General features: G+C 33.0%; 2 protein-coding genes across 2 annotated transcripts; both read left to right on the top strand.

The window, feature by feature from the left end:
- Window positions 1-7,434: 7,434 nt before the first annotated feature.
- Window positions 7,435-8,184, top strand: LOC112682823 (heterogeneous nuclear ribonucleoprotein Q-like). Its single transcript, XM_025553571.1, has one exon. The coding sequence runs from the start codon at window positions 7,435-7,437 to the stop codon at window positions 8,182-8,184; it is 750 nt and encodes a 249-aa protein (XP_025409356.1).
- Window positions 8,185-15,647: 7,463 nt separating this feature from the next.
- LOC112682811 (menin) lies at window positions 15,648-20,210 on the top strand. Its single transcript, XM_025553551.1, has 6 exons — window positions 15,648-16,516; window positions 16,592-16,744; window positions 17,061-17,306; window positions 17,364-17,571; window positions 17,653-17,938; window positions 18,009-20,210. The coding sequence occupies exons 1-6, from the start codon at window positions 16,024-16,026 to the stop codon at window positions 18,483-18,485; spliced, it is 1,863 nt and encodes a 620-aa protein (XP_025409336.1). The 5' UTR covers window positions 15,648-16,023; the 3' UTR covers window positions 18,486-20,210.
- The last annotated feature ends 248 nt before the right edge of the window (window positions 20,211-20,458 follow it).

Here is a 20,458-nt window from a genome sequence, read left to right as displayed (position 1 = left end):
GAAAATTTACAATCTATACAATATAAGGTACAATAAGTAAATGTGAATGGAGTAATTTAAAGAGGCGGTAAGAGGAAGACAATGAGTAGAAGTTTCACATTAGAAATTTCTACGTGGAGGGTAATCTAGTGAGAGATAGAAAGAAACAAGTTGAGTTTAATGTGCGTTGAGATCTCTGGGCCATTCACGTTTGAGGCGTCTGGCTGGGTTGTCCGGAAGAGCGATGGTATGAAGTTGAGCGATGAGGGTATTTGAGTGATGTTCCATATTGGAGTGCAGGCGAATATAATATTTGATAGCTGTTTGTTTGATGGTGGGGATTTGGAGGTCATTATGTAGGGCGGAATTCGTGACGTACCAAGGGGCTTTGGCAATCATGCGGAGGCAGATAGCTTGGAATGCTTGAATGGTTCTTGTATTCGATTGTTTAGCGGTACCCCAAAGAGCTATTCCGTATGCCCAGATAGGTTGGAGTAGGGATTTATAGAGTAGTAGACGGTTGGAGATGTTAATATTAGATTTTATGAGTGGCCTAAGAATGTGCAGTCGGGTATTTAGTTGTTTGCGTTTGGTTCTGAGGTGGGGGGCCCAAGTGAGCCTTCAGTCAAATAGTAGACCGAGATATTTGACTTCATTTGTGTGAGGAATGATTGCGTTCTCAAATGTTATGTGAGGACAGTTACTGGGGCGGAGGGAGAAGGTGACATGAGAAGATTTTGAATCATTGATCTTAATTTTCCATGATTTGAACCAGTGGGATAAGCTGTTTAGATGGTTTTGAAGTAGGGCGCTTGCTTCATGTGGATCTTGACTGGATGAAAGGATTGCGGTGTCGTCGGCATATGTCCCTATTAGGGTGTTATCCGTTGCTGGAATGTCAGCTGTGAACAGTGTGTAAAGGAAAGGAGCCATGTCACTTCCTGAAGGACACCGGCTAGAAAGTTATGTGTGCTGGAAAATGTGGTTTTTAATTTGACTCTGAATGTTCTGTTATTTAGGTATGATTTTAAAAGTAAATAGTAGGGTGCCGGGAAAATTGTCTTTAGTTTGAATAATAAACCGTCGTGCCAGACAGTGTCAAAGGCTTGAGCAACGTCGAGAAAGAGCCCTGAGCAATATTTTCTTGTTTCTAGCGATGTAGCAATGTGGTCCACTACGCGGTGGAGTTGGTGAAAAGTTGCATGTTTGGCTCGGAAACCGAATTGAAAACTGGTTAGGGCATTTTGTTTGAGTGCGATCGTCACAAGTCTCTTGAGAAGAAGTTTTTCAAAAATTTTACCAAAAGTTGGTAGAAGACTGATTGGTCTATACGATTCTGGAATATCAGGTTGTTTGCCTGGTTTAAGTATAGTTATAATAAGTGCTGATTTCCAGGTATCGGGGAAATAAGATAGTCGAAACATAGCATTAAAGATGTAAGTGAGGAGAATGATGGTTTTTGGTGGTAAGTTTTTGACTGTTTTGTTGTTTATATTATCATGGCCTGGTGACTTACTATTCTTGAGTTTTTTTACAATTGATAGAACTTCGCCAGGGGAGGTGGGTGAGGCTGGTAGTGCCATGGGTAGAGGTGATGTAATGAATTGGTCAACTTGAATCATGTGAGTAGCATCAGGGGAAATGTTGTGAGGTTTTAATATATTAGCAAGATGGTTAGCAAGCAGATCTGACTTTTCTTGGTCAGTGATAGCAAGATTATTGTTTTGATAATGGAGAGGGGGAATGGTAGATTTATGCTTTAAAAGAGATTTAGTTTTTTTCCAGAGTGACCCGTTTGAGGGTGAAAGAGATTGAATATGAGAGGTGTATAGTTGATTTTTATGTTTCTTGAGAGTTGACTTGAGTTTGTTGGATAAATAATTGTACCGTTGTTTATCAATCGGGTAGTAAGTTTGTTGCCAAATGTTTCGAGCTCGGCGTTTTTGAGAGATGAGCTCACTTATTTCGGGAGTGATAAGACTTCTGAAGTTGTTTTGATTTGCTGCTATTGTGGAAGATATTCGAAGTGTGTCTTGGATGTTGTTTGTGAGGGTGTTTATAGCGGTATCTATATCAGTGGGGTTTTTTAACTTTATGTTTAAGGAGGAAGAAGTTGTCATAATATTGCGAAATTTGTTCCAGTCTGTGCGTTTTTTGACGAATAGGTGGATGTCGACTTTTGCTTGAATTTTGAGAATGAATGGTGTGTGGTCGGATGCAGGGTCGTTTAGATTGGAAATATTTTTATGGAAGTGATTAGGGAGGTTAGTTAGGAAAAATCAAGATAATCTGGGTGGCGGTTTGCGTGAGTTGGCCAGTAGGTGGGGGAGGCTGGACAAATAACTTTGGAGGCCTTGTTAGTTATAAAATTGTGTAGAGTGCGACCTTTAGTGTTCATTGAACGGCAGCCCCATGTTTCGTGCTTCGCATTAAAGTCAGCACCAATGACGTATGTGTGATTCAGTGTTTGAAGAAATAATGACAGATCTTCTGCAGGAAAAGGTAATCCTGGTGGGAAGTAGGCAGATGCGATAGAAGTGGGTATGGAGTTAATAATTATAGATGTAGCGACTATCTGCATAAGTTGGTTAGATTTAAGAGGAATAGGTGAGTGTAGGATTTTGGTGGAAATTAGTAATGTGACACCAGCATGAGCTAAGTCATCGGGGTGATTGGCTTGGAGGTAGTCGTATCCGAAAATTTTAAATTTTGAGTTGGAGGTGAGATGATATTCGGAGATAAGAGCTATATCTATGTTTTTTTCAGCGAGAACAAGTTTAAGTTCTTCCATGTTGTTGGAGATTCCGTTAGCGTTCCATAGAAGAATGGTTAAGGAGGATAACTTATTTACGGTCATTGTTTGAGATAAGTTTTTCGATGAGTGATGTAAGTAGGGATATCAGAGGATTGATTAGTGACTTGAATTCCGTAATGAAAGACGTGAGTTGGTCCGTTGTGTTATTTGAAACATTAGGAATAGAAGATTCATTATAGGTTCTGTGTGAATGGTTGGTAGAATTTTGTGGCAGGGGCGGGAATTCTGCGTAGGTGTTTTTTTGAGGTTCTTGTGAGGAGGAAGAAGCTTGGAGGGTTGGTGCGTTTTTTCGCCAGGGGTTCAATGGTAAAAGTTTTCTGTTTTTGTTAAGTTCTTTGTGAACTGAGCTACCTCTATAGTTGGCAGGATGTGGGCCACCGCATAAGACACATTTTGCGGGTTGGGTTCGATCTTTTTGACATTGTGATGAGTCATGGGGATCACCGCAACGAACACATCTGGGGTGGTGGTTGCAGTAGGTGCATGTATGACCATATGATTGACAGCGAAGACATTGATCACGTTTTCTTATATTTAAAAATAAGTCTCAATTTGCTGTTGTTTTGATTGTAATATTACCTCGAAATCTGGGACTATATTGGACAGAGCAACGCACATATCGTCTTTAATGTCAAATTGATTTCTTACTTTAGTTTCCGTATGGATTTCGTATTCAATTGAAATGCTCGTTAGATTATATTGCCGTATAATATTTTACGATTACGATAACTTTATATGGCATACAAGATTATCGTAATCTAAGTTTGGTATTTAAAAACACTGCTGTCTTTCAAGTGACAGAATGCGGACTAGATATTTTTATTATTATCAACACAAATCAAAACAAATTTATTTTTGGCTAATTAAAAAAAAACTCATAACTACCTCGTGAACCTCCAAATAACCATATACGGTCCCCCGGTTAAGAACATATGAGTTATAACATTAAAAATTAAACCTATTAAAGATGTACCATATTAAAAAATTTCGTACTTGTACTATATCAAACATCTATAAAAATATAAACTGTTTTACCCAACATCTTTCACTATAAATCATTTTTTTCAAGATCAATGATACATTGGTTTCAAGTTTAAAATTCTAATACAGCAATCACCTTGACAGTGAAGTTTTATCTGACCTAAGAGTTTTGCCCTTTTTTTTATTGATTTTGTTTTACAGTTTTGCGCCTTTTTGATTTCTATGACCTAAGATATTATAATATAAATTATATTATTATTATGATATTAAATATGGTGAAATGATACACTTCAGCAGTGATAAACGTGCAGTAAAATTATTTAAGCCAGGGCCATCTACCCGAATTAACCCAACCCAAACCCGTAACACTCCTAAAAACCCTTAAAAAATCCAAACACCCGAACCTATATAATCCGAATGATTTTTTATTTTAAACACCCGAATTAACCAAAACCCGAATAAAACATTTTGTTTAACCCGAAACCCGAATAATTTTTTGTTTTTAAAATCTTCATGTAATATATAATTTCATATGTATTTCTTGTGATTAGTTCGAGAAACATTTTACTATTAATTATACGTAAATTCAATAAATATTTTCTTGAAAATAAAATCTAATGAAATCGTTAACCCCATACGGCATGACATTTTTTTTCAACAACTAAATTATATATGATTGCTAGGTGTACATTTATGTTCTAAAAAATAATAAAAAAATTTTACTCAAAAAAGCTAAAAGTTAAATTGTTCCAAAAATGGAACATCATGCAAGTAAACTAAATGCAAACATTTTTGAATATCATTTATATTTTATATAATACATACTTTTATAATATAATATTTAGATTTTTAAATTCTTTCGAATAAATTTAAAAATAATTAAATTTCTTTTATTTTATTTTATATGAAATTGCATAACTTATTAATGAACACACAAATTTATTATGAAAAGTATAAAAACAATTGTTATTTTTGTTCAAACATAAAAATACTTGACACTTAGTACATTGCATTGAATTTTTCAAACCATAAAGTTTGCATCTTTCCCTTAAATTGGTAACAATTGCAAAGTGGCCAATTTGATCTTTCTGAACATCCGTTGGTGGCATATATGATTGGATATTTATAATCATAAATTATTAATTTTTATCAAAAATGAACTCACGAGTGTTCAGTACATACCTCTTTTTTTTCGGTTTACTTGGCAATTCACGATTTCGTTTTCTTCCTCTTGTAGTTAACGTACATATATTGCTCCCTTGCATGCAAAGTAATACAGTATTCTCACGTCGAAAATCTGCTAACGATATGGTATTTTCTTTTTTGATATAATAACCAAGCATTAACAGTTACCGTAGCAAGTTGCTACTAGCAACCAAACATTGCGTTAGGGGCGAAATTTCAGAATGCGCTCTTATGTATTTTTAATTTAAAAGTATTATGCTTATTAGATATTACAGAAAGTCCTCGTTTAACGTCGCCTCATTTAGCGTTGTTTCATTTAACACTGCTACTGTTTCAGTATAACGTCGTTTGTATTACGTGTGTTCATCAAATTATTGTTATATTTATATGAATTTTATATAAAAGTACGTATTTTATTATGTTCAACCTTTTTCAGATAATACATAATGTTATCGTTTTTATTTACATACTTATCATACGAGAGTACAATTTGTATTTATTTTAAGTAATACTATGTACTTCGTAATAGTTTTTCATTCTATTAATGGTCAGTTGTTCAACGACACTTTTTGCAGTCTTTTATGCTGTATGTACAAATACAAATTATTTAAATATTATATAGTATTTATTAATCAATAAATTAATAATAAAGAATAAAATAATTTAATCATGCAATTATAATAACTATAATAATACATACATACATTGTTATTTATTGTCAGGAACCCATAATAATAAAGTGTATGTAAAAAATGTTTTAATTAACGTTTTTTCGGTTAACGTTGTGTTTTACAGGAACCTAACTTCGGTGTTAAACGAGGATTTACTGTATTTTCAATGATTGCTTTAATTAATATAAAGGACGTTAAAGTTTTTGTAAACAAAATATACGACATTGACCGTTGTAATTTTTAACATTAAATGCAAGATTTTCATTTTTGCGCTCTCCTAGGAATTACGCCAGGGGCGTAGGCATCTCTCGCTACCCCCTAGCTGCGGCCCTGAGCATTAACCATTGTGATGTCCATAAAATTAAAACAGCTTAAAGTATCATTTTTTACTAAGCATAGCGATCCGATACCGTGCTATAATGGAATGTAAAAGGTCAACTCCACTTATATGTTGATTATAAGTTTTAACTACGTTTGGACATGGAACTAAAGTATATACCTTTTTTTTCTTATCAAAACGTGCTACTTCACTTGCTGATTCTACACCAGAAAAAATTTGAGAGTAAAGTGACGACCTTATCTTATTATCTTTCCGTTTCGTTTTTGTTACCGGTACTCTGTCAATCTGTGTATGATATTCTAAAAAAAATCTGTACCTTTTTTTTTTTAACTGTTTGTCGACTGATAATTTTATACCAGGCACTCTGCTTCTCAAGGGCGTATTTGAGTTGAGGCCATGGGTGGGGGGGAGCAAAACTAATTTTTCTTCGATACAAACTTAAAAATAATTTACAGTTTATTACCTATAGCTCATGTTCCTGTCATAATGATAACATAATGATAGACTAGTAATTAATTAAATAATATTCTTATTTATTTATACATTACATTTTTTAAATAAATCAATGTATTATATTAAAAAAAATACGAGCCATGGAGGGCGAATGCCCCCTTAGCCCCCCTCAAATACGCCCTTGGTTGTCGGCTGCGATTCGGTATCTTCGCGAAACTGCACACGATGGTGCACGTGCGAATTTCGATTATAACATTACCCGTATGCCCCAAGCAGTTGGTTACACGGTCGGTTATCGTTGCGCATTATCCTTAGTATTATCAACGATTTCGCTTGCACTTGCAGCGAACCCGTCGGCATTTGTAGGTGATCGGCTAAATATATCACGTCCGATTGACAATCTATAAACATTTTTAATGCGTAACGTCGGTGGTGGTTACATCATCAACTTTTCAAACTCGATCACAGCACCCCGTGTACATCGGTTTCACTCTTTTTTTTACGTACGACGAATATATATATATATATATATATATATATATATATATAAAGGCACTAAATTACTCGATTACAAATAGTACTATGTAATAACACACTGGCTATGTATACAAAATCAATATCATATAATCCATAGCGAGTATTTTCAACGAGTGTAAAACAAGTGCGAAATATTAATCGAACGTTCATTGTCAACAAGACAACATAACGGAAATACTGTGGACAGGAAGAAAATAAAAAAAAGGTTAAAAAACGAGGAATTCGCAACACCATCACGCATCGTATCGTCGACCACGCTCAAGACTTACAGTTGATAATACTACGTGATAGAATCACGATGACGAATCGTTCGGAGAGCATTTCGACCACTAAGGACTACAGCCAAAAGTATAGGCTGTACGTGGGCAACTTGCCGAAGATGAAAACAGAAAAAGAGATTCGATGAAGTGAGCCGCATAACGTGCGGTGATCTAGTGCGTGTGATCACGTACAAGAACTTCGACGACCCATCGATGCACCGGGGCTTCTGCTTCCTGGATTACAGGTCAGTGGCCGCGGCTACGGACGCCAAGCGAGCACTGTCGAAGCAAAAGGTTTTCGGGTGCAAAACGAAGGTGAACTGGGCGGACCCGGAACCGCAGGTTGACGCGGACACGATGGCTAAGGTGCGCATACTGTTCGTCAAACAGTACGGCGACGTGCTGGACGAACGCATGCTGGCCAAGATATTTGGCCGGTACGGGGTTGTGGAGCGCGTCAAGAACTTTAAGAACTACGCATTCGTGCACTTTGAGCAGCGTGAGGATGCGCAATCGGCCATGGACGGGCTGGACTGTTTCAGGGACGTGAATTCGGGCGTATGCCTTGACGTCGCGTGGGCTAAGCCGCCGGCGGACAAGAAAACGCGACAGCAGATATTGCGTAACCTGGAACGTAGGGTAAGGAAATCCGCGGTCGCAACTATGAGTCAACCGGTTCGCTACGCCCCATGGCCACCGGGACGAGCTTCTACAGCCAAAAGACGCGTCGGCCCCGCCCCCGCAGCCTACACCAAGTACGACCAACGCGGTTACGACTTCGGACTGCGGCAACTGTGCAACCGGTGCACCCCCGCCTCCACGTTGAGTATTCCAGTGCCCGAGGCCACATCCGACAAGCGCGACAGCGACAGTGCAGGTCGGTGCGGCGCGAACGAGTGCAAAGTGGTCCGTCACGACGATGGAAGAAGGGTTGCACGAAAACGTCGGACAAGAAACTGTTGAACTATTTCGACCGAATTTCCACGAGCTGCGCCAATAATGATTGACATCACCGTACGGTTGTCTAGCCGTTAACGATGTTTATACGAGTCAATATTTATTTAATGTTAAAAAACTCATATTTTACGGAAAATAAAAATAAAAATAAAAATGAAAAAAAAGTATTTTCAAATAATTTAATCAACATGACGCAAGTGTTCAAATAATTGAAACATGAAGTATTGCGTTTTCAAACGTATTTTGAAGTGGCAACTGATCGATATCATGGCACCCGGATATGGAAATAGCAACGAATCACAACGTGCATAAACGATGTTTACGTGAAATCCGTTTAGACACAATATTCACTATAGCGCTACAGCAAGAGTTACAACTAGGATTACAAATTACAATTAGGAAACTACAATCCTCCTACCCGAAACCGTTAACTTAAAACAACCAATGTAGGGCTCTGCAATTACATACTATTTACACATTTTAAGTTCTGGGTGAAGCGAAAAACATATTGGCTTTACAACAATGTATTATATTTTGTAGATGTAATACTATTATGAGATAGTGCGTCACATAGAAAATAATCCAATTTAATCAAAATGATAAAATATTTTCCAGTTATAATAGTAAAAAAAAAAAAATTAATGATAAAAATGAAACATTTTTATAGATTACTCATTAGCACTTATAGCAAGGACGTATTTGAGTTGTGGCCACTGGGGGTAGCGAAACTTTTTTTTCTTCAATATAAACTTAAAAATAATTTACAGTTCATTACCTACAGCTCATGTTTCTATTATAATGATAAACTAGTAATTTATATTCTTAATTATTTATACATTAAATTTTTTCAATGAATCAATGTAGGTATTATATTTAAAAAAATATGAGTCATGGGGGACGAATGCCCCCTTCAACCCCCCCCCTGAAATATCCCCTTGTTTCTTCTTAATGTTCAAACACCTTGTTTAGCTAGATAAACAACAAGAAGTAACGAGGTATAATAATTATCAAAGTATATTTTAAAGTTCTAAAATTTAGGAACAATTCTGAATAATTGTATTACAACATTCGCGCATGTTCCTAAATTAGGCTCTGTACTTAAGCATTTTTCTAATTTATTTACCAATCCTGTATAAACTTAAATTAAACATAAAGCCAGATATTCAACTTATAACGAAAATTTTGTACCCCTACTTGTATGGTTTTAGCGGCAATTACTGTTTTAAAAAACTTCTTGCTTTCGCAGGACAAAATTGCTCGTCGATGGACAAATTTTCTTCTAACGGAATAGACTGAAAATAACTTTTTAGGTAATCTAAAAATGGTCATAATTTATAAAGATGGTCATAATTTTTGCAGTCATTCGGTAACATTTTAGTATTGTCATTAAAATGAAAAAATTATTTAATGAGTTCAAATTTATTTAAATTAATGGTGTCTTGAATAATTCGATTACCAATTATTGGATTCCAAAAACTTCTGAAATTGGGCAAATTAATTATTGAAATCAAATTTAGAATACTGATAAATCTGTAACTGATATATTGAATCGCTTTTTTGGATTTTTTTGAACACTAAAAAATATTGGTATGTTCAACAATATGTTGTATAAGTTCATAATTAAAAAATTATGGAAAATAATGAAAAGGCATGTCTAAATTTAATAAATTATTTGAAAAATTCTTTTCACCATGAAACTTAAAAAAATTATTTTCCCGGAAACTTACGAAATCATAATTTATACTTCTTTTTTAACTTTACTGCTCTAAGCCTCTATGGCCTACCTATTTGAAATATTATTTTAGTTAACTTATATTCGTCTACTTGGTAAGCGGTAAATTGTATCTCGCCATCTCGAATTGTATTTCGATTGTAGTTATTTGTTTATTGACTATTGTAGTGTTGCTGAGTAGTTATTTTATAATTGTCAATAATTGTAGTTGCTATTATTATTAATGCGTCGTAGAATTTGTAAGTACATATTTTTTATATTAATATTTATATAGATTTAAACTTCATAAAACTATAAAAGAAAGACTATTTAAATTAAAATTCATCATAAAAATCAATCTTCAGAATCTCCTGTTATATACGTATTATTATGCAAAATTGAAATATTAAATTGTTGTTACTATTGATTTTACAAAATTTACTTATTTTGTTTAATATTTTTGGTTTTTTCTTCTAAATTTGATCAAGCACTAATAAGTAAACTAATTTAAGGCTTTAGCACAGAAAACCTTGTAAACATTTTGATTTTTGATGACCGTTTTTTTTGCTTATCAAATAGAATTTTCTGAATATTTTTGTGAGTATATATATTTTTTTTTAAAAAATGCCAAGTCTAGTAAGTCCAGATCTATATACAATTTTATAAAGTTCTTTATAACTACTGTACTTAAATAAATCGAATTTGGTCTAAAAAAAATATTGTGTATTCTATTTTATAAGTTATATGTAGCATAAATCATATTTTTCGAATTAACTTTTTTTTTTTTTTTGGTGGAGGAAAGAGGAGAAAGCTTTCAATAAAAAGTTGTCATTTTTTTTTAGACTATTGAACACCTGTATTAACCAATATTACCCAAATAATAACGGTTATTAACACCCAAACGTTTATTTAGATTTATTATTCTGGTGTTTGAACACACGAATACATCCAGCACCCGAAACCCAAATAAATGATTCGGGTGCAAAGCCTTGATGTTAACCTAAGCGCATACTCGCTACTCGCACACACCAAAGCGTTCAATTCACTGCTTGATTAAAGTTTGAATATTTAAAGCGTTTTTGAATAATTTAATACGTCTTTCACTTTTTATCTCTTTCAAAGTTTTTTTATTAAAATGTAGCTCATGTTTATTTGTTACTGCGTTATTGGCCATATATGTACCTACATACTTATTATCTGTACACAGTACTTACACAAAAAATATATACATATATAATATGTTCACTACCGTACCTAGCATAATTAGCGCCCGGTGTCAAAAATCATTTTTAGCACCCTCACCCCTCTATAAAATATTTTTGAACCTATAATTATAGCTAAGCTCAAGCTAAAAGGAGACTACTTAAGAATAGGGGATTTTATATAACTACTTATTTTGTATCTATTAAATTAATAAATAATCAACGACTAAAGAACAATACAAGTAATATAACTCACACTGATTCTTCAACGCCATGTTTTCTCACCCTGGTCTACCTACTTGAACAAGTTACCCGCTAATTTCGCCACTAGATTTAAATCTATAATTCCCGTTATACCAGACAAATTATGATTCAACGATTTTACTCTATTCAGATTCCTCATAATAAAATTTAACCGACTACGCACTGGCCATTATCTTCTTGCTTGCAACTTAAACCTTAATGATTCCTTTCCAGTGGTGCAATTATCGGGAGTATTGGGTTTAACATTTACAGAAACCTCCGGTTTTGGGGGGGCCCGAAATCTTTTCTGATATTACCTTTGTTCTTTGCAATATTCCTACTATAATCTATTATTACAGATTATAGTATCGTAATATACACATATTACATTATTTTTTTTAATATAATAACAATAAATAATAATAAAAGTCTGGACATTTTCAATTGGGTCCCTTATCATCAAGTTGCGCCACTGTTCCCTTCTCTGCACACCATTTAGAAAAAAAAAATTTTGTATTCTATCTTATATTCTTATATCCAGACGCAAATAGTGGGTAGGGCACTCAAGTGTTTGTTCTCAGAGTCCAGAATTCCTCGGGCGGAACCGTTTTCGGCCAAATTGAACCTTTCCCTTTTCAGCCAATTTACTTTTCGGCCATTCCGGACTCTCCGTTTTAGGCCAGTACACTATTATGGTTACCAATTTAAAATATTCTTCACGTTTTTCTCTTTTACGCTACCAATTTGTATAATACCTAATCAAATACAATTTTTAATTTACTATTTACAATTTATTATCAATATATCAATATACATATGAGTACACAAAAATAAATGTATGTAAAGTTAAACATTGATTAGATCAATACATTTGTAGACAAGTAAAACACTACTAATTTAAATAAAACAGAACAATTTATAGTCTTATTTTTTACTACATTTAATTTGGTATGAATAATTAATAAAAATTGTAATCTTTTTTTTAAGAATATCTATAGTATAAAAATGTTAAATACCACTCTTGGCGTGTGTCTATTTTTCTCGTATAGAAGAGAGATTATTGTAATAGAATTCATTGAACTACAATTACAAAGTATTATACGATTATTATATAAATTGACAGCTTAACAGTGTACTAGCCAAAAACGGACATTACAGAATGGCCGAAAAGGGAAAGGTTCATTTTGGCCAAAAAATGTCCCGCCTGCTTCCTCAAAGGCCCAGGTGAAAAACAATATTTATTCGTATATTCGATAGAACCTTTTTCAAAATGGTGCAACGTGCACATAAGAATCTGTAAGTTGTATCAATACGTTAACATGTTCAAGAAATATGTATCTATTTATTTCTTTAATGATTGTGTTTTTAAATTTATGAGTGGCGAATTATTTTTTTTCATTGAAATTATGCCTTGTCAAAAAATATTTCTTTATCGTAATCTGCGGAATAGATGAGATGTGATAAGAAATATTTCAGTCGAATTGACTGACATACGCGATGCATTTTGTATATCGTGTGTCAGTATTGACAGTTTCATTTTAATATATTGTATTATGTTATAAAATGGCGTAAAATCATAAATTAGGAGCTCAGAAAAGAAAAGAGAGAGAAAAATAATTACAAAAACCCTAGAAATATCAATTGACTCTCAAAGTATTTTGTATTTTCGGTGTAATATAAAAATATTGTAATACCTTTATTAGTAGCCCACAGCGTTAGAATATTTTATATTTAGGAATATTAAGTGCTCCTTACATAGTACCTTAGATACAAGATGGTCTACCAGAGTAGACTGTGTGAAACCTTTTATTGACCATTTACTTTGAATTGTAATCGCCATGGACGAGTTTTTTTTACCAAATCTCAATCTAAATGTGATAAATGATTTGAAAGATATTAAAAAATATATTACATCTTTAAAATTCTTTTTGATGTCATCGACATGGCTGAAAATCCTAATGACAATTGACTTAAAAAATAACGTGATTCAAGCTAAGGGTGCGACAATTGATGTGAAATAAAATAATATTACGAGTTTAATCAGTGAACTTATAATATACGAAGCAATCAGAGCCTAATATTTCAAAAATATGAGTGAGTCGTTATAAATTAGGGATGGATTGTCAGTTTTTCTGAAGGAAGACGAGCAAGGTTGATTATTCCAAATGTTTCCCTCAAAGATAATTTTAAAATGTATACGTTTAATGTGTTTCTAAATCTATTATCGCCAGTATTACAAATCGCTTAAAAATAATTACTGAAACCTATGAAAATTTCTTTTTTTTTCATAGAATTTTTCTAATTCAAATGAAGAACTATTAAAAGCGTGTGCGAAGAAATGTCATGATATTTATAATTGTGATGAAATCATTCTACTGAAATCGATCCATTTTTCAAATATTGGACAACCTTAGCGTCACTCGCTCTTTTAGATAATTGAAAAAGCTCAATTCAAATAATTTATTTCCCAATGTTTATACCTTCTTACAATTTTTTCTAATACTACCGGTCAGACGCGTATCTAGGATATTTACATGGAAGAACTGGGAGGGTTAGCAAATTTAAACTTATTAACTAGTGGGAAAAAAATTTTACATTATGCGTAGAATATTTATTTTTATCGTAAAAATATAACATATGTAGAATCAATTAAATAAATCAATTAAAAAAAGGGCATGTATAACAAAAAAAATTAATTTATCAATTGTTCTTTTAATTAAATATTAAATACCTCAATATTAATCATTAATTATTATGAATAAGAAACAAAAAAATAATAAAAAAAAGTAAAAAATGTCTAAATTGCCAGGGTTAAAATAAAAATAATTATTAGGTACTTACCTACTTTAATTGCAACACCAAATTAATTTTTTCGTTTTTTCTTAGCCAATTCATTCATCACTTCTTTTGGATTCGTTTTAATTTTTCTATGAATATTCAATTTAAACGGTTCTCTATCAAAAGATTTCTGAGATAGGTTTTTAATCGTCAAATGTCGAAAATTACCTTTCTATAGTAGGTACCTAGCTGTTGAAATGGGTAAAGTTAACACCATTTTTAAAAATTTGTAGACATTTGGAAAGTCATTTTCATTGCAAATATTTAGTAATTCTAATAAATTACGAGTAGATGACATTTTAAGCACATTTTTTAGAGAAGTCTATCGTAATCAAGTTCTGCAATTACTACTAAAGGAGAAAAATATGTTAAATACATAATAATCCCGATTACGTTTTAACATAAAAATTATCAAAGTAACATTGGATATATGGATATATGTACGTATGTATGCCTAATGCATCCGTGTATGTGTGTTGTATGTATAATACATTTATATTTTATACAAACTGATTATGATTTCCAAATTAAATTATTCCAATGTTTTCTGCATTATTTTATTTCTGAAGTATAAAGCTTTTTCACAGTGTATCCCGGGCAACGTCCTAGACTGCTAAACATTTACCAAAACCGACTTCTGTACTGTCTTTCTGACCTCGCAGCAATTATGAGCAAAAATACCAACATTAAAATTAACAACACACAGCTCTTTTCAGGGCTCTCTGACCCGAGATATTAGCCATCAGCTAATTATCTTCCGACGGAATATCAAAAGCCACGATAGACTTACTTTTCACTCAGTAAGATAGAATCGAGGCAATAACTCAGACCTCTGAATTGTCTCTAAAGATCATAATGGTGTATCAAGCCCACCGATCTGTCGTTAATAATTTCCTAGAAAGTCAACATAGACAAATACGCAATGCCGAAAAAAATTTGATTTATATATTTTTTTATTTCATTGTGCCTAATTCAAATATTTTTTGCTTATTTTTTCTAAATAAAAATACAAATTTTCGATATTTATTTTTTATACGTAACAATTTTAAGAACAGGGGTCCTGAGAAAAATCTTGCCACGGGGACTGACGTGACTCGACGGCCCTGCTTTAACAAAAATTTAAAAATGTTTTGTCGCATTCGAAACGTCGAAGAATTTGCGGTTTTTATTCATTTATTTATTGTAAACTAGTTTTGATAAGTAAAATATAGCAAAATCTTAACTTAATATCGGAATTATAACAAGAAAACAAAATAAGGAAAAATCATTATGGAGAGAGATAGGTAAAATAAATTATAGGAAAAAAATAAAAATAAAAAAACCAAAGTGATAGTAATTGTTCACATTGAAAACGAAATACAAATATTACTTCAAAAAACCACGTCACCGGGAACCCTTTCCATAACCTGCTACGCACCATCACTGCGCTTACTACGTCACAGGTTATCGTTCACTGCGACCGCTAAGTGATAACGTTAACAATAACAGAACAAAAGGTACACGACGTACCGGCCCCACCGCGCACTGTTGGCTATTGCAGAGACTTCTGTACAGTGCCGTGTTGTGTAACGGACGACGGCCGAACGATCCGCAACGTTGTGCACCGCGAAAACGTGGGTCCGGCGTCGATTCGGCCGATCCACACGGTCCGAGATTAAAACGCGGTAAACATAAACAAAACGACCGCACGAAACCGAAAACGCACGTCGGTGCTGGAGAGAGGAGTCGCGTCATCGCGATCGGTCGGGTCGCGCATCGTCGTCTAGGCATACGGTCGGCACGCGCTCAAATACCGCGCTCTACGGTTCACGTAGTATTTTTAACAGTCACAATAGTGTAGGTAGTGCGTGTATGCTCGTGTGTGTGCGTGTGAGTATAGTTACCCCTGTCTGCCTCGCCATGTCCCTGAAGATATTCAAAGAGCACGCCGAGTTGTTTCCGATCCGCGACATACCCACAGTGGTCACCGTCTTCCGCAGGGAACTGGACAAAAAAGAACCAGACCTGTTGCTGCTGTCACTGGTAGCCGGTGCCATCGAGAACACCATGACCTGCGTCCGGCCAAGCATTGAAGTGCCTGTAGCTGTCACAGCAGAGACGACCTTCGACTTTGATCAGGTACCACTGAGACTGCCTGATGTCGAGTTACACATTATAGAAGCCCTCTACACCAAGTTCTATTCAGTCATCAAGAGCAGTGTAGATCTGTTAAAGTTTGATGAGCAAGATGGGCATGCCAGCCGAGAGCTCGTGAAACGAGTGTCCGATGTCATTTGGAACACTTTGACCAGGAGTTACTATAAGGACAGAGCACACTTGCAAAGCATGTATAGCTATTTAACTGGTAGGTGGAAACCTTTATAAATATGTAATATCATTAACGATATTATGTATTATTATGTAAAATATTTTTGTATAGGTTCCAAATTGGATTGTTTCGGTGTTGCGTTTGCTGTAGTTGCTGCTTGTCAAATACTCGGTTATAATGATGTCCATTTGGCTTTGTCTGAAGACCACGCATGGGTTGTATTTGGTCCAGATGGTAGTGAAAATGCAGAAGTTACATGGCATGGTAATTTTCATTATACTATCTACCTATTACATTAATATTCTTTATTTTTTTTAATCAATTTTGATTTTTTAATTAAAACAATTACTATATTGTCAATTTCTATTACTTTTTAATATTAAAACTATCTTTAAATTTTATTTTAATTTTAAAAATTATAATATTGTCATCCCTTTTTATTCGGTTTTGGTTGAAATATCATTTTGAGCTATTATTGTAGATTCATGCAGAAGACTGTGTACACAATAAAAAGCAACCCAATAATTAGGTACTATAGTCTTGTATAGATTAATTGTATTGATTAAGTATTACATTTTAGGAAAGGGAAATGAAGATAAACGTGGACAAAAAATTAAAGATTCTGGACCTGGGCATGGGTCATGGCTTTATGTTAATGGTCATCCAGTAATATGTAATAGACATATGGAAGTATCTGCACTAGTAAGCTCTATTAATCCAAGTATTAATCAATCTAGTGATGCTCTGGAAGTTGCAACTCTTCAAAAAAATCTTTTGTGGCTTCTTTATGATGAAGGCCACTTGTCAAAATTTCCTCTTGCCTTAGGTAATTTTAATTATTTAGCAGATAAATGAATAATTTAGCTTATAAATGGTTATTAAGGTAACTTGGGTGATTTGGAAGAATTAAATGCAACACCTGGAAGGCCCCCTTGTACAGCCCTATTTGAGGAAGCTATTTCAGCAGCTCAAATGTATTATAATGATATGTTTGTTTATCCATACACTTATCAAGGTGGATATTTCTATAGGCATAACTTGATAAAAGATGCTTTTGCGAGTTGGGCCAATGCTAGTCAAGTTATAAGCAAGTAAGATACATTTTAAACATACTTTTACTCAATTAAAAATATATAAATTGAGTTTACTTGAACATTTTTATTGATTTCCAGGTATAGTTTTAGTAAAGATGATGAAGAATTATATAAGGAAATGATGGACATTGCTTATGAATTGATACCATATTCATTGAAAGAAATGACATGTGGTAAAAGTCGATCAATTTTGAATAATCCACAATGTTATGCATATGTGTTATTAATTTATGATGGTCTTTGTCTTTGGGAAGAAGATGGAACAACACCAGTATTACACATTAAATGGGCAAAACATTTTATAAATTCCATATCTAAGTTTGATGATAGTGTAAGAACAAGACTTATAATTTTAGAACCAAAAGTAAGATCATTTTTTACTCAATTAACTATATATTTTTTCTACATTATTTATTTATAAATATTGGTTTTAGGATTCAGAAAATGACAGTGCTCTAAAACAAAATTATCATGATAAAAATATGAACAATAACATTCCAATGTCAAAAATAGTTTTGAACCCAATACCTTGCATTGAAGAAACTAAATCAGAACTTCATCCTGGCATTGAAGCACTAACTGCAGCTTGTAGTGAACGTATACTAAATAGAGAGTTTTTATTACAAGGTGGAGGAGAGCCTTTTGTAGGAAGTTCTGATTCATTACCTTCTCCTAGTACTTCACCACAATCACCTATTGTGGAAACAACATTAAAAGATGAAGAACCTGAAACTAAAATCATACTGAAAAGTAAAAAAATGAGAAGTATGAAGGATCTTCTGGTTGCCAAAAAATTGAATACTCAAGCAATCAGTTTACAAATGAGTGCTCAATCTCAAGGTGGTAAACGACATGCGCCTAGAGATGCTACTGAACCAGTGTCCAGGCGAAGTAGACGAAGTAATAATTAAATGTATGTTTGGCATACATCGAACGTAAGTGCAATTTTTTCTTTGAAAAATAATTTAGGTTATTTCCTATTCAAAGACTACCATTATGTTACTTTTACTTTTAATATCTCTTACTATATCATAATAGATGGACCCAGTATTTTATTTTGAATCTCTTATTTAAGATATTTAATCTTGATATACTTTTATATATATTACGGGTAATTTAGCTATATTAGGAAAATTTGAACTGTGGATAAATGAACATGCAATGCATATTTTACATGTGCCTACTGAAAATTATTATTTGATTTTTTTATGACAATATTTTTTAATTAAATTTATTTCTGAAGTTATTTTTTAAATTGCTATGTTTTCTTACTTTTCTACTCTTGCTTCGTCTGTTTTGTAAAATTGTGAAAGTGTACAATATCGGTATTACTGATTACCCAAATGGATAATTCCTGTGCTGCTAAAATTTAATTTTCTGGTACATTGTTAATTTATAGACATTTATTTTTATAAATTGTTAGTTTATATTTACTGTACTGTTTTCACAGTTTTTTTTCATTTGTACTGATTTCATATACAGTGGATTCTGTCTGATGTGGACACCAGTTAATATTGGCAAAAATGGCCAGGTCCCAAACTCAATATTTATTAGGGTATACAATGGTAAAAAAACTGAATTATATTGGCTTACAGCAATGCTGTAAAAACTAGATGTGCAAAGGGTACATTACACGCTGGCTACGCACCTAGAACTACAAATTGTGAGGCCTCAAAGGTCATATGCTCAAAAGCATTTGTTGATTAGAGCTTTGAAGGTTTTGATTCGCACATGGGCCTTGAGTGGTCTAGTTATGGTACTGGCACACGGTTTGATTTATGTGGGCAATATTTATTTTAACATAGTGTTAGAATATGTATTAAAAACTAATACAATTAAGTTTCAATATATCTATGAGATTGTGTTTATCATAAATGTTAAAATTCATTGAATTTTAATCCTTAATGAGAATTTTTTTATGAATTTAATTTAATGTATTGGAGTGTTATTAATAGAAATACAAAAAATAATAATAAAATATAAAGCAAAAAAAGAAGGTATCTTTTCCTAACTCAACAACAATCATTTCAGTTATAACATAAATTTCAACATGATTATGAATGTGTTAGACTATGTCATGACCTCTATTTATTCCCTCTTGGAAAAAATCGCGATTTTGGACAAAATGAAATTTCTTCTTCCGGGCACTTTATAATGTAAAATTGCTGAAAAATTATACATCCTGAAATTAAATTATGCATTATTATTTTGTATTTTTATTTGTCTATTAATTCTATTTAACCTTTTTTTTTCAATTTTATGGCTTACTTGTGCAAAATAAAAACTTTCCTATATTAACAATGTTGGTGTTTTTGAATAAAGTTTGGTTTATATGACCACCGTTTAATGTGGACAAATAGATTTAGTCCTGTGTCTACCTTAAGCAGAATCCATTGTAAATGGTCTTTCAGTCTTTCATTTACATAATATAACTCATAATAATTTTTAAGTTAGTAAGAAAAATATTTTTTCTATCTTAGAATATCACACCAAAAACATATTTCAAGTCACTATGTACACTATCCATATCTTTAATTTTGACTAACTCCCGATATATCTGACAAAATCGTAACATTTCCAAACATTTTTTTTTAGTCTGAATTTTAAATTCAGTTACATTAGTAGTGTCTAATTTATCTTTTTCTTGATATAATATTTTTTTCAGTACTAAGACCTTTATTATTTACATTATCTGATTCATGTATTACTTCTTAATTTTTTTCTATGTTTTTAGTTACATGAATTCATTTTAAGGTTAATTAAATTTTTCCTGTAGTTTTTAACTTTGAAACTATATTAGGTAGTGAAGCAAACACTGCTTTGTACAGTGAATTTTTTTATGCTATAATAATAAGCACAATTTTCATGAGTTAAATGAATTTCA

This window comes from Sipha flava, unplaced genomic scaffold, assembly GCF_003268045.1.
Source record: "Sipha flava isolate LNK unplaced genomic scaffold, YSA_version1 211_pilon_pilon, whole genome shotgun sequence".
NCBI classification, from domain to species: domain Eukaryota; kingdom Metazoa; phylum Arthropoda; class Insecta; order Hemiptera; family Aphididae; genus Sipha; species Sipha flava.
Note: the sequence above shows the minus strand (reverse complement) of the source record. Positions and strands in the feature narration are given on the sequence as shown.

Excerpts from the sequence above, each read along its gene's own strand:
- LOC112682823 (XM_025553571.1), top strand. The coding sequence starts at position 7,435 with ATGCACCGGGGCTTCTGCTTCCTGGATTACAGGTCAGTGGCCGCGGCT.
- LOC112682811 (XM_025553551.1), top strand. The coding sequence starts at position 16,024 with ATGCTCGTGTGTGTGCGTGTGAGTATAGTTACCCCTGTCTGCCTCGCC. Across the intron at positions 16,517-16,591 it reads CATGTATAGCTATTTAACTG|GTTCCAAATTGGATTGTTTC; the intron begins GTAGGTGGAAAC and ends ATTTTTGTATAG. Across the intron at positions 17,307-17,363 it reads AAAATTTCCTCTTGCCTTAG|GTAACTTGGGTGATTTGGAA; the intron begins GTAATTTTAATT and ends ATGGTTATTAAG.